This window comes from Pseudophryne corroboree, chromosome 3 (assembly GCF_028390025.1).
Source record: "Pseudophryne corroboree isolate aPseCor3 chromosome 3, aPseCor3.hap2, whole genome shotgun sequence".
Lineage (NCBI taxonomy): Eukaryota > Metazoa > Chordata > Amphibia > Anura > Myobatrachidae > Pseudophryne > Pseudophryne corroboree.
In genome coordinates this window covers 357,276,894-357,290,976 of record NC_086446.1, presented here as the reverse complement: position 1 = coordinate 357,290,976, position 14,083 = coordinate 357,276,894, and the positions used below count along the sequence as shown (strand labels likewise).

The following is a 14,083-nucleotide window of genomic DNA, read 5'->3' as shown; positions in this document are numbered from 1 at the left end:
TATAAACTTTAATCATACACTCACACACATGTTAGAATACACATATACATGACACAAAAACAACAGAATGTTTACATTATGTATTTACCGGTATATAGATGTGCACTGTATTTATACACGTATATGAAATACAGACATAAAAGTTATTATAATTTCTGGGGTGCACATGTTAAAAGAAAAGGGGAAAAATAAAACACATGCATATACATACATTCGGGAGGCTGAGCACACACATTAAGCTTCCACTGAAACAGCATCAGCGAACACTCGTGGCTCCACCACCAGCATATGCAGTTCAGCCTCACCACCTCTCGCTAAATCAGGCTGATTTACACACTGATGGGTGCCGTTAGTCAAGAACAGGGTCAGGATGTGTAGAGACGGCTTGGCCAGGGATGTCAGGAGCCATCTGTGCACTGTCCATGTTACTATCTGTTGACACACAGCTATTAAGTTTATATGTGGGACCCTTTACTATTTGACTGGTCTGGTCTCCTCACTATCGCTATGCGTAAGTATCCTGAAGTACGTCCAAGGCACAATTATTAGCTCAGAACGTCATACATTTGTATAATGTCATAATGTTACTGTGGGCCTGATTCGGTGTCACAGGCACAGACGCACACAGTAGCAGCTATCGGTGGTCGCTGATGTATGAAACTTTCCTAGTGTACATCAGTTCGTCCAAATGTCAAAGGACTGAGACACCCACTTTTATCATCCATACATGCTGTAATAGTGATTGGTATGTTCTTATACACCACCATTGGACATGACTTTGAAACATGCTTAAGCCCTATGACAGGTGTGATTTCTCTGTCTGACCATGGCTTCCATGGCTTGCTTCTGTAAACACAGCTGCTTTCACTGACACGTCTGCGACATTCCCATAACATGCCCACTGGAAGGACCATTTTTGCACGCACTGCTAGTCGTGTCTCACCACGCAAGACTGCTCATCACTTTTCCACTACATTTCTAATGCCATCTGAATCGATCACAACAGCTCATTTGTATACCTCCCAACTGTCCCGATTCCCACTGTCTCATCAGCAGGCTGCTGTGTCCCACAGGTGGGGGGGGGGGAGGTTGGACGGGACAGTGACATCACTGCTTTGCATTGAAGAGCAGTGGAGAATGGATGACGGATGCATGAAATAGACACGTCCCCTTGCCACTAAGCCAGGCCTCATAATTTCAGCGTGGCGGCAGAAGAAATGGCATATGTAACCTAAGTGACCGAAGTGCGCACCCATCATGACCCAGCTGTCTTAGATTGCGGTGTCTGAGTGCAGGCAACTGCCACGATTCCAGCCTGCACTCAGACACTGCAATCTATGACAGCTGGGTCATGGTGGGTGTGCACTTTGGTCACTTAGGATAAATACACCATTTAGATTGCCACCACCAAAGAATTTAAAAGGGGTCTTCACATCCCTGCCCAAATATAAATATTTCACACTTACCTACATGTAGGTATGTACAGTAGCTGAACCCTCACAGGCTCATGTGTTCCACAAGAGACACAAAGATTACGCTAGGTTAAGATATATTTAATCCAAAAAATATTTCCAAAGTTTTTGGTTACAGAAATAAAAAATATTACAAACATGGCCAAACAGATTATATTACAATAATGCCAATGAAAATAATAAACAGGGAAATAAAAAGAAATAACATAGCCTAAGTTATGGGACTCAGTTCCTTTGTGTGTGCACACTGTAATGTTTGTGCTGCAGGGATTTACAGAATCAATCAAATACCTGAACATCGGCACTACGTGCAGATTGAATGCAGCTCTGAAACAGGCCCTGTGTGTTTTATACTGATGGGCGCCCAGTGGTGTAAATTCATTCCAGTTTGGTGCCCCCCTTAAAAAAGATAACACAAGCATGGTGTGTGTGTGTGTGTGTGTGTGTGTGTGTGTGTGTGTGTGTGTGTGTGTGTGTGTGTGTGTGTGTGTGTGTAAGTTTAAGTGTTTTATATATATATATATATATATATATATATTTATGTGTGTGTGTGTGTGTGTGTGTGTGTGTGTGTGTGTGTGTATATATATATATATATATGTACATATATATAAATATATATATATATATGCATATATATACACGTGACTTACAGAATGATAGAGTGCAGATCTTCAGGGATCTGATCCTATAATGAATTGGCAGGGCTCAAGTTACGCTTTGTGACAATGGCCACTGGGTCAGGGTCAGACCCATGAGATTCAGCCATAGCATGATGAATCAGTGTTCACCGGTGGGTCACATCTCACAGTTTGGCAGCTGTGGTTGGTACACCATCGCTTGTCATATCGCAGGGTGAGCAGTATCAGATGCGAGCCATCTTGTACCCTATTGCAGATGTTAGTGGAGCTCATGGGACAGAGCCAAATAACTATGGAGTTCCGTTGTAAGAACAGCGGTTACGCTTGGTTCCTGCTGTAAACCACATCGGTGCTGCTGCACATGTAGGTGCACCTTTATGGCTTGGAACCCAGAGGCAGGTGTCTGCATTGCCTCCAGGAGTTCTGCCCCAGTGGGCTCCACCAGTTTGCTCTAATGCAGAGGATTGTGTTGTTGCAGTCAGTGTGAGAGTAATCTGCTTTTTGGCAGCTGTGGCTGGTACACCATCTCTTGTCACATCGCAGGGTGAGCGGTACCAGATGCGAGCCATCCTGTACCCTATTGCAGGTGTTAGTGGAGCTCCTGGGACAGAGCCAAATAACTATGGAGTTTCGTTGTAAGAACAGCGGTTATGCTTGGTTCCTGCTGTAAACCATATCGGTGCTGCTGCACATGTAGGTGCACCTTTAGGGCTTGGAACCCAGAGGCAGGTGTCTGCATTGCCTCCAGGAGTTCTGCCCGAGTGGGCTCCACCAGTTTGCTCTAATGCAGAGGATTGTGTTGTTGCAGTCAGTATGAGAGTAATCAGCTTTTTGCTATATAATGTCATTTACTTTCATTGCTAATCTCTTCAAATATTGCAGATGTTGCAAAGCCATTTCTCTTGTCCTACACTTTTCACAAAGCTTTATATTAGCAAAAGTTATTATTCATTTAGATAATATGTCAAAGAGATTACTGAGCTCTTGCTCAATAATAGAATACTATAAACCTGTAGGTTTCAGCTGTAAAAAGGAATCCGGCAGAAGGGAGGAGGACCATAAATTACATGTCTAGGTTTATATGGTTAAAGGAAATAAAATGAAATAATACTTATCTATGCTCCACCCACATCTCATTTTATTGTAACAAGCATCCAAAGGGATTACCCAAATTAGTCCAAATGGACACGTTATGTACACTTTAATTAACATTTCATCAAGAAATAAAGAGCCAAAAATGGGTTTGGAGATATATATGAAACGGAAACACCCTACTTATTACTGTATATAAAAGCTAATGTGTTTATTCTGAAGTAAGCTTCTTATCTCTTTCACAGCTAAAACAGGAGGGCTTACTCCCCAGCTATCAAGAATATGTCTTACCACAAAAGCTCTGCATCTTCAAGAATGTCTGTTGGAGGTGGTGGCTATGGGACCACTATTTGCTCATTTCTTGGAAACTCTGGAGGGTCATGTGGTGCAGGAGCTTTTGGTGGTAGCCAAAATGGAGGTGCTGCCCATGGCTTTGGAGGGGCAGGGGCATTTGGAGGTAGCCTGAGTGGTGCTGGTGGTTTTGGTGGTGCAGGTGCATTTGGAGGTAGCTTGAGTGGTTCTGGTGGCTTTGGTGGTGCAGGGGCATTTGGAGGTAGCCTGAGTGGTGCTGGTGGCTTTGGTGGTGCAGGCTTTGGAGGTAACCTGAATGGAGGCAGCTTTGGTGGAGATGGCCTTCTATCTGGAAGTGAAAAGGAAACCATGCAAAATCTTAATGATCGTCTTGCTTCATACCTGAACAAAGTACGATCATTAGAGGAAGCCAATGCCGATCTTGAATGTAAAATTAAAGATTGGTATGAAAAACACAGCAAAGATAACAAGCCAGACCATGACTACAGTAAATATTACCAAATCATTGATGACCTCAAGAAACAGGTATTACATCTATACTTCTACTATTCTAGCCCCCTAATGTTTAAATAATATAGATACAAAGAAAATATATTCATGTGTTTTGTGTTTTAATAGGTTCTTGTGGTTTTTTGTAATTTAAGTTTTATTAGCTACTATTGCATAAAATATCTGAGCAACAAAGATCATGTGATATATTATTTCTAAACCTATTAGCATCATAAAAAGTTTTTTGAAAGGCTTTTTATCCTTCCAGATTCAATGTGCTTCTGTGGACAACTCAAGGGTCATCCTACAAATTGACAATGCCCGTCTGGCAGCTGATGACTTCAAACTAAAGTAAGCATCTAATCACCAAATTCATCATCTTTGTTGTATATAAGCCACACAGTACTTAGAAAATAATATCACTTCCGTGCAGGTATGAGAATGAGCTGTACCTTCGTCAAAATGTGGAGGCTGATATCAATGGGCTTCGCAAAGTGTTAGATGACCTCACCATGACCAAGTGTGATCTTGAGTCACAGATTGAAAGCTTGACCGAGGAACTTAAGTGTCTCAAGAAGAACCATGAGGAGGTAACACACAAGAATTTTAATTCTGCAACCTGTTAACCATTTCTATAATATAACAACATCTTTGCATATAAACCTTAATTATAATAAAGATTTCATGAGTGTCTTCTATTGTATTAAGGAAATGAAGAGTTATCAAGGGGCAACAGGACACTTAACTGTGGAGATGAAAGCTGCTCCAGGGACTGACCTTACCAAAATTCTAAATGACATGAGAGCTGACTACGAACAATTAGCAGAGAAAAATCGGAGGGATGCAGAAGCCCAGTTTAATGAAGCGGTAACAAGAAAAACACTTGCTGTTGTTACCGTTATACAGTACCAGAGATATCTTCTACATAGTTTCATTTTTTTTTATGGCTTTGTTTTAGAGTAAGACCCTCAAGCAGGAAATTTCACATGGGGCTGAGCAGGTTCAATCCAGCAAAACTGAAATCACTGATTTGAAACGTTCTCTACAAACCCTGGAAATTGATCTACAAGCTGCTCTGGCTACGGTATGGAAGCATCATTAATATAATAAAATAAATATTTTTTTATGTATTGTAAGTACTAGTATTTACTATTCTTACTATTCTACTCATTGTAACTACTATGTAATATATGTCTATTATTGATAAAACTATGTTTTCTTTATTTACTTATTAAACTTTTTTCTTTTAATTTATTTCTTGTTCATTAAAAAAAAACATGTGATCACTAGTTAATATATGCTGCCACAATGTATTTACAGTATATATGTATTTTATTGTGCCTGGAAATGACAATTGATTAAATTAAGGAAAAAGAACTGGCAACCAAACCTTAAAAGCAGAATTTCATGAGTGACAGGAACTATTGTTGGACAGAGAGACATACAGTAGGCTTTGAAAATGAATGTACAATTGTTTCCTTCTATAGAAAAATTCCCTAGAGAGCTCATTAGCAGAAACCGAGGGCAACTACTGTGTACAACTTGGACAAATCCAAGCAAAGATTGGCTCCTTGGAACAACAGATGTGTGAGGTTAGGACTGACATGGAAAGACAAAGCTTGGAGTACGATCAGCTTCTAGACATCAAGTCCAGACTGGAGAAGGAAATTGAGACCTATCGCTGCTTGCTAGATGGTGAAAACAGGTACAGTATGTGCATTTTGTAAAAGATTTTCTCTTGAGATTTATAATGAAAATAACCAATAACTATCAGATCACTGATATTGTTCAACACATGACCACCCTAGCCAATATATATAATTCTTCTTTAAAACAAACAGTAACAATAATGTCTTTTTTTTAGTGCAATAAAATCAGCCCCTCCAGTTTCATATGGTAAGTAAATACTATTAACTAGTTCTAGATGTGTTTTGTTAAAAACAAGAAATATCTTTAGTATTCATGAAGCTGCCCATTTCTGTTATGTGACTCACGATCAAATTATAAATTAGTCACTGTAGACAAGGACCTAAAGCTCACCATAAAAAGATCAGAAATACAGAATAAAGAGAGCACAAAAATGTCAATGACCGAACACTGCTATTACAGATTGCAAATAATAAGAAGCAGAAGGAAACCTATATTATAAAGATTAAGATTTAGAATATATACAAATATTACATTTCTAATTTTGCCTAAATTCTATGAACATAACTGTTTGATATCTATGGTCTCCAGTTTACCAAGAATATTACTTTTGTACTAGTAGTTTCCATTAAAAATATTATTATGATGAAGGATTTGCATTAAAAAGACTTCATCTCAATCTTGCACAAATATATACTGTAAGTGAGCACCTGTTATGAACAAATATATGTTATTATCTGATAAGGAGAAGAATGTGCTGACAGTCTACACAAATGTATATTGTCTGTAGGAACCTTATATATGCAGGATCTTCAGAAAATCTGAAATCTATAGATAACTTATTTTGTAAAATAATTAATATATAGATGGCAATTGTTATTACTCAGGTTGCTTTCTATTTTCAGAGTCAACTAAGAGCCGAAAGATTAGAACCATTGTTGAGGAAATCTTGGATGGAAAAGTGGTATCACACAAAGTCAAAGAGACTGAGGAGAAGATGTGATCAGAACCACTAAGCCCTCCTGTAATATACGTGCAAGCTTCTACTTTCTAAAAATATATATTTGCTGTCCCATGACATCCTTATTCTAAATATTATGTTTCTCCTACTCTGTAATTTTTTTTAACACATTGAGTGGTAAATTTCTCTAATCTATGGTGATGCTGTAATAGTAACCTACTGCATATTCAATAAAACTTTCTTGTGATGCAAGATTCATGTATATTTGTATATTCAGATAGTAACAAAAAAATTGGGAGAAGAAGCTGGTTCTAACAATAAAAAAAGATAAATTCCGTAACCCAAAGAGCTCACAAAATAACTCAGTATTTGGAAAAATACTCAACATACAGTTGGTACAGTATAAGTGCTTAATATTCAAATCAGGTGGAGGTACCATAAGTGTGGTTAGAACTGGGCATCACCACATTGCTAGTCCTCCAGAATGTAGGTTAAAAATCTACTTTAGTTAACATTTTTGTAACATTCCGTGGCCGAAGTTTACATTATTCAGATACATTATTCAGTTTACATTATTCATATACAGACTGAGCTCATGGTACACTATGTCCACCAACATATTTGTCACCTGTAAAGTCGCAGATTGCCTTCAACAGAAGATTACAAAAGATTATATGTAATTATTATTTACAGACGCATACTGGTATGCACCTACTGCAGTACTGCATATTTGCATCTGCTAATGAATTCCTATTAGTTGCAATTTGTAAGCTAAAAACTCTGCTTAGTATGTTTCTGGCCCAAGTGACTGAAACTCTCTGCTACTGAAATTCACAGCAAAACTATGACAAGATGTCAGGGCCTGGTTAAAGTATCTGGAATTCAAATAATAAAATACACCTGTACACTTTTGGAGCTGAGTAATATCTCACTATACTAAATGAATTAATAAATAAAATGGTAACACCAAAATTCTCAGTGCAGGAATGTCTAATAAAACTGTAGGGAAAAAAATGAACATACTTTTTAAGTATTTTGTCATTCCACCTCCCTGTCATGTACTATGATGAGTTCCTGATGCAGGATTACCCCAGATCTGCTAACCAGGCCGCCGCTGGGCCTCTCTGACAGGCCCAGGTCCGGGTAAAGAGTACCCTCCCTCCCCCATTCTTGGAACCACTGTGTGCCGCCAGTGTCCCCATTCAGACTGCCATGCTGCGTGGCCACTGATTTAATCGAGCTGATGATTATCAAAAGATGAAATTGTTTTAAAAATCAAATGTTAGTAAAGAAAGGATTTGGACAGTAAAAATGAATGATGATTTGCTTAGATTTCAGTCTATTTAAATTGACCTAAAAATTGAATACAAAATTGAACATTAGTAGATATACCCCATAATATCTTACTGTTATGGATGACTATGAGCCTGTGTAGCATGCATAAACAGATGCAGTAGCATCTATTGGCGGTCGCCCATCTGCCACTTTATGTGCATTCAGATAAAAGGTACGTTCCTAGTGTACATATGTCCATCCAAATGTCAAAGGACTGAGCTACACACACATCATCATGCATGCTATACTACCGATTGGTGCACTCTTATACACCTCCATTGGTTGCGCCATCAAAATATGCACTGGCCCTATGGCAGGTGTGATTTCGCTGTCTGGCAGGCACTCCACGGCTGTGCCTCTGTAAACACAGCTGCTTTCATTGACATGTGTGCAACACTCCGAGAAACATATAATGAAAATTCCATTTTTGCGCATACTACTAGCCTCATCCAGAACCCAGGAACACCCATCATTTATCCAACAAATTTATGAGCCCATCTGAATAGCTCACAACAGCACCTTTGCGTGTTCACATGATAATGCATGTGCTGTAGGGATTTTCAGACATTTTTGCACAGATGCAAATAATCACTCAAATACATGAATGTCGGCACTGCGTTCGGACTGCATGCAGCTATGAAACAGGCCCTATGTGTTTTATTCTGATTTATTTTTTTATACTGATGGGATCCACCAGTTTGCTCTAATGTAGAGGATTGTGTTGTGGCAGTCAGTATGAATGTAATCTTTGTTTTTTATTATTATGTCATTTACTTTCATTGCTGATCTCTTCATATATTGCAGATGTCCCAAAGCTTTTTCTCCTGTCCTACATTTTTCATAAAGCTTTATATTAGCAAAAGTTATTATTCATTTAGATAGTACGTCAAAGAGATTACTGAGCTATTGCTCAATAATAGAATGCTATAAACATGTAAATTTCAGCTGTAAACAGGAATCTGAGAGAAGGGAGGGGGAAAGTATTTCAGAACATAAATTACATGTCTAGGTTTATATGGTTAAAGGAGATGAAAAAAAAAATACTTATCTATGCCCCACCCACATCTCATTTAATTGTAACAAGCACCCGAAGGGATTATTCAAATTAGTTCAAGTGGACACATTGTATGCACTTTAATTATCATTTCATCAAGAAATAAAGAGCCAAAAATGGGTTTGGAAATATATATGAAACGGAAACACCCTACTTATTACTGTATATAAAAGCTAATGTGTTTGTTCATGAAGTAAGCTTCTTATCTCTTTCACAGCTAAAACAGGAGGGCTTAGGCTTACTCCCCAGATATCAAGAATATGTCTTACCACAAAAGCTCTACATCTTCAAGAATGTCTGTTGGTGGTGGTGGCTATGGGACCACTGTTTCCTCATTTCTTGGAAACTCTGGAGGATCATATGGTGCAGGAGCTTTTGGTGGTAGCCAATATGGAGGTACTGCCCATGGCTTTGGAGGGGCAGGGGCTTTTGGAGGTAGCCTGAGTAATGCTGGTGGCTTTGGTGGTGCAGGGGCATGTGGAGGTAGCCTGAGTGGTGCTGGTGGCTTTGGTGGTGCAGGGGCATTTGGAGGTAGCCTGAGTGGTGCTGGTGGCTTTGGTGGTGCAGGCTTTGGAGGTAACCTGAATGGAGGCAGCTTTGGTGGAGATGGCCTTCTATCTGGAAGTGAAAAGGAAACCATGCAGAACCTTAATGATCGTCTCGCTTCATACCTGAACAAAGTACGAGCATTAGAGGAAGCCAATGCTGATCTTGAAAGCAAAATTAAGGCTTGGTATGAAAAACACAACAAAGATAACAAGCCAGACCATGACTACAGTAAATATTACAAAATCATTGATGACCTCAAGAAACAGGTATTACATCTATAGTTCTACTATTCTAGTCACCTAATGTTTGGATAGTATGAATACAAAGAAAATATATTCATGTGAGTTGTGTTTTCATAGGTTTTTGTAGGGTTTATTTGTGATTTGTGTTTTACTATTGCATAAAATATCTGAGCAACAAAGAGCATTTGTTGCTATGTTACATATCACTTTTTTATTTTCATTTTTTAAAACAATAACATAACAGAGAAAAGTTAAATCTTTTAGCATCATAAAATGTTTCTTTTTTAAAAAAAGGCTTTTTATCCTTACAGATTCAATCCGCTACTGTGGACAACTCAAGGGTCATCTTACAAATCGACAATGCACGTCTGGCAGCTGATGACTTCAAATTAAAGTAAGCATATACTCAACAAGTTCATTATTTTTGTTGTGTATAAGCCACACAGTACTTAGAAAGTGATGTCATTTCCATGCAGGTATGAGAATGAGCTGTACCTACGTCAAAATGTGGAAGCTGATATTAATGGGCTTCGCAAAGTGTTAGATGACCTCACCATGACCAAGTCTGATCTTGAGTCACAGATTGAAAGCTTGACTGAGGAACTTAAGTATCTCAAGAAGAACCATGAGGAGGTAACATACAAGAACCTACGTCTTGCAACCTATTAACCATTTATGTGTTATACCAACATATTTGCATATAAACCTTACTTTTAATAAGACTTGATGAGGGTCTGCCATTGTTTTAAGGAAATGAAGAGTTATCAAGGAGCAACAGGACAGTTAACTGTGGAGATGCAAGCTGCTCCAGGGAATGACCTTACAAAACTTCTAAATGACATGAGAGCTGACTATGAACAATTAGCAGAGAAGAATCGGAGGGATGCAGAAGCCCAGTTTAATGACGCGGTAAAAAGAAAAAGCTTGCTGTTGTTGCCGTTATACAGTACCAGAGATATCTTCTACATAGTTTCATTTTTTTTGGATGGCTTTGTTTTAGAGTAAGGCCCTCAAGCAGGAAATCTCACATGGATCTGAGCAGGTTCAATCCAGCAAAACTGAAATCACTGATTTGAAACGTTCTCTACAGTCCCTGGAAATTGAGCTACAAGCTGCTCTGGCTACGGTATGGAGACATCAAATAAATATTGGCGTCTTATGTACTGTAAATACTAGTATCTACTATTCTTACTATATTCTACTTATTGTTACTGCTATGTATTACAAATCTATTATTGCTAAAACTTTTATTTATGTATTCATTTCACTTTTCTCTTTTCAATTATTTTTTGTTAAATTTAAAAAAACAACAGGTGATCACTACTATATATATATGTGTGTGTGTGTGTGTGTGTGTGTGTGTGTGTGTGTGTGTGTGTGTGTGTGTGTGTGCGTGTGTGTGTGTGTGTGTGTGTGTATATATATATATATGTTGTCACAATGTATTTACAGTATCTATGTATCTTATTGCGTCTGGAAATGACAACCAAATAGCAGGCGAACCTGAACAGCAGCATTTCATTAGTGAAAGGAACTAGTGTTGGGCAGAGAGACATATATTTTGAAAATTAATGCACAATTGTTTCCTTCTATAGAAAAAATCCCTAGAGAGCTCATTAGCAGAGACCGAGGGCAACTACTGTGTAAAACTTGGGCAAATCCAAGAAAAACTCATCTCCTTGGAACAACAGATGTGTGATGTTAGGAATGACATGGAAAGACAAAGCATGGAGTACGATCAGCTTCTTGACATCAAGACCAGACTGGAAAAGGAAATTGAGACCTATCGCCGCTTGCTAGATGGTGAAAACAGGTACAGTATGTGCAGTTTGTAAAACATCTTTCTTGGCATTTATAATGAAAATATTCTATAACTAACTATCAGACAAGTGATATTGTTCAAAACATGACCACCCTAGCCAATATACAGTTCTTCCTTAAAACTAACAGTAACAAGAATGTCTTTTTTTTTAGTGCAATAAAATCGCCCTCTCCAGTTATGCATGGTAAGTAAATACTATTAACATGTTCTAGATGCGTTTTGTAAATGACAAGAACTATCTTTAGTATTCATGAAGCTGCCCATTTCTGTTATGTGACTCATGATCAAATTATCCATTAGTCACTGTAGACAAAGATCTAAAACTCACCACAGAAGGATCAGAAATCCAGAATAAAGAAAGCACAAAATAGCAATGACTGAACACTGCTATTACAGATTGCAAATAATAAGAAGCAGAAGGAAACCCATATTATAAAGACTGAGATTTGGAATATATGACTAAGATTGCATTTTTAATTTTGCTTAAATTCTACGAACATAACTGTTTGATGTCTATGGTCTACAGGCTACCAAAAATATTAGTTTTATACCTATAGTTTCCATTAAAAATATTATTATGACAAAGGATTAGCGTTAAAGAGACTTTAATCTCAATCTTGCACAAATATATACTATAAATGAGCACCTGTTATGAACAAATATTATGGGTTTTTTTTTGTCTGAAATGTGTGCTGACAGTCTACACAAATGTATATTGTCTGCAGGAAATTAAATATGCAGAATCGTCAGAAAATCTGAAATCTATAGATTACTTAGTTTGTACAATATTTAATATATAGATGGTAATTGTTATTACTCAGGTTGCTTTCTATTTTCAGAGTCAACTAAAAGCCGAAAGACTAAAATCATTGTTGAGGAATTGGTTGACGGAAAAGTGGTATCACACAAAGTCAATGAGACTGAGGAGAAGATATGATCAGAACCACTAAGCCCTCCTGTAATATACGTACAAGCTACTACTTTCTAAAACAATAATTGATGTCCCATGACATCTTTGTTCTAAATATTATGTTTCTCCTACCCTGTCATTTTTCTTTTTTTTTACTTTGAGAGGTGTATTTCTCTTATCTATGGTGATGCTGTAATAGTAACCTATATTCAATAAAACTTTCTTGTAATACAAGAATTATATATATTTATATATTTTGATGATAACATAAAATTTGGGAGAAGCAGCTAGTTCTAACAATAAAAAAGACAAATTCCATAACCCAAAGAGCTCACAATATAATTCAGTATTTGGAAAAAACAACATACAGAAGGTATAAGTGCTAAATATTCAAATCAGGTGGCGGTACCATAAGTGTGAACAGGATTGGACATGACCACATTGCTAGTACGCTAGAATGTAGGTTAACAGTCTAGTGAACCTGCTTGTAATATTCCATGTCCGAAGTTTACATTATTCAGCATACAGACTGAGCTCTTGGTGCACTATATCCACCAGCATATTTGTCACCTGTAAAGTCACAGATTGCCTTAAACGGAAGATTACATGTAATTATCATTCACAGAAGTATACAGATGTGTCCATGCTTATCGTGGCTAAATCTGACTGCTACATGTATTCCTGGTGTGGCTACACTTGCCAATGCCTAGCCACGCCAAGCTGCATCTTTTGGCAAACGAGGAGCATACGTACCTAGTTGTAGCCACGATGAGCGTGGCTATATCTATAACTACTTTTTTTTCTCCTCTCTGGGAGAAGTCTGGAGAAGAGATGCAGCAGATCACATTTAGGGATGAGGCCAGACAGTTCTGTTTTTTAGGCACTGTCCCGCCATCCCACCGCAGACTACAGTGTCCACAGCATGGAGGTGTGAAGCATGTGCATTATCTATTGACTGGAGAGAGGGACTGGGGCCATGTCCACCAGCTCCTGGAGTGCTGAGGCATTTCCCCACAATGACAAAAAATGGGGGCATGGCTCGCAGGCATGGCATTTCCCATGAGGCCACGCCCCGCAATTTTGGTCGCAAATGTCCCTCCTTCAGATAGAAAGTTGGGGGGTATGAAAAAACATTTATGCCAATGTGAGTACAGTATTTATTTCATAGAAAAATAGGTTTATATACACAAAGTGCCATAATTTCAACAATTTGAAACTTCAACCACTACAATTGATTCTGCATGGAATTTTATTTGCTAGTTGTGATTATTTCAATTGTTTCACTGGTCATGATACATATCTAAGATACAAAGTTATTTTTATAAAAATGAACACACATTATTGAACACAACCTCCCTCCCCCTTGGTACAGTCACATGCTGATTAGACTGGTTTATCAAACTGATGCGAACTAAGCTAAAAAAACAAAAACAAAAAACTGCATGCAGAACAGTGTTTGATACTGGCATTCAAAGCATTCTTGTAGACAGATAATATTGTCAGAGACTAATGTAAGAGATATGTCTCAACTTAGTTTTTTTACGAGACACACCCATA

At 38.0% G+C, this 14,083-nt stretch overlaps 2 protein-coding genes across 2 annotated transcripts; both read left to right on the top strand.

The window, feature by feature from the left end:
• The first annotated feature begins 3,487 nt into the window (after nt 1-3,487).
• On the top strand, nt 3,488-6,682 carry LOC135055572 (keratin, type I cytoskeletal 47 kDa-like). The gene is made up of 8 exons (XM_063959802.1): nt 3,488-3,710; nt 3,819-4,042; nt 4,275-4,357; nt 4,440-4,596; nt 4,715-4,873; nt 4,965-5,090; nt 5,494-5,716; nt 6,541-6,682. Exons 1-8 carry the CDS (start codon nt 3,488-3,490, stop codon nt 6,654-6,656), a joined length of 1,311 nt encoding a protein of 436 aa, XP_063815872.1. The 3' UTR covers nt 6,657-6,682.
• A 2,579-nt stretch (nt 6,683-9,261) lies between these two features.
• Nucleotides 9,262-12,648, top strand: LOC135055571 (keratin, type I cytoskeletal 12-like). The gene is made up of 8 exons (XM_063959801.1): nt 9,262-9,818; nt 10,106-10,188; nt 10,271-10,427; nt 10,545-10,703; nt 10,795-10,920; nt 11,390-11,607; nt 11,769-11,800; nt 12,456-12,648. The coding sequence occupies exons 1-8, from the start codon at nt 9,264-9,266 to the stop codon at nt 12,551-12,553; spliced, it is 1,428 nt and encodes a 475-aa protein (XP_063815871.1). The 5' UTR covers nt 9,262-9,263; the 3' UTR covers nt 12,554-12,648.
• Nucleotides 12,649-14,083: the final 1,435 nt, after the last annotated feature.

Bases quoted from the DNA above. Each gene is read 5' to 3' on its own strand.
- LOC135055571 (XM_063959801.1), top strand. From the start codon at position 9,264: ATGTCTTACCACAAAAGCTCTACATCTTCAAGAATGTCTGTTGGTGGT. The intron at 10,428-10,544 runs GTAACATACAAG...CATTGTTTTAAG, and splicing joins TCAAGAAGAACCATGAGGAG to GAAATGAAGAGTTATCAAGG. The intron at 11,801-12,455 runs GTAAGTAAATAC...TTCTATTTTCAG, and splicing joins GCCCTCTCCAGTTATGCATG to AGTCAACTAAAAGCCGAAAG.
- LOC135055572 (XM_063959802.1), top strand. From the start codon at position 3,488: ATGTCTTACCACAAAAGCTCTGCATCTTCAAGAATGTCTGTTGGAGGT. The intron at 4,043-4,274 runs GTATTACATCTA...TTATCCTTCCAG, and splicing joins TTGATGACCTCAAGAAACAG to ATTCAATGTGCTTCTGTGGA. The intron at 4,597-4,714 runs GTAACACACAAG...TATTGTATTAAG, and splicing joins TCAAGAAGAACCATGAGGAG to GAAATGAAGAGTTATCAAGG.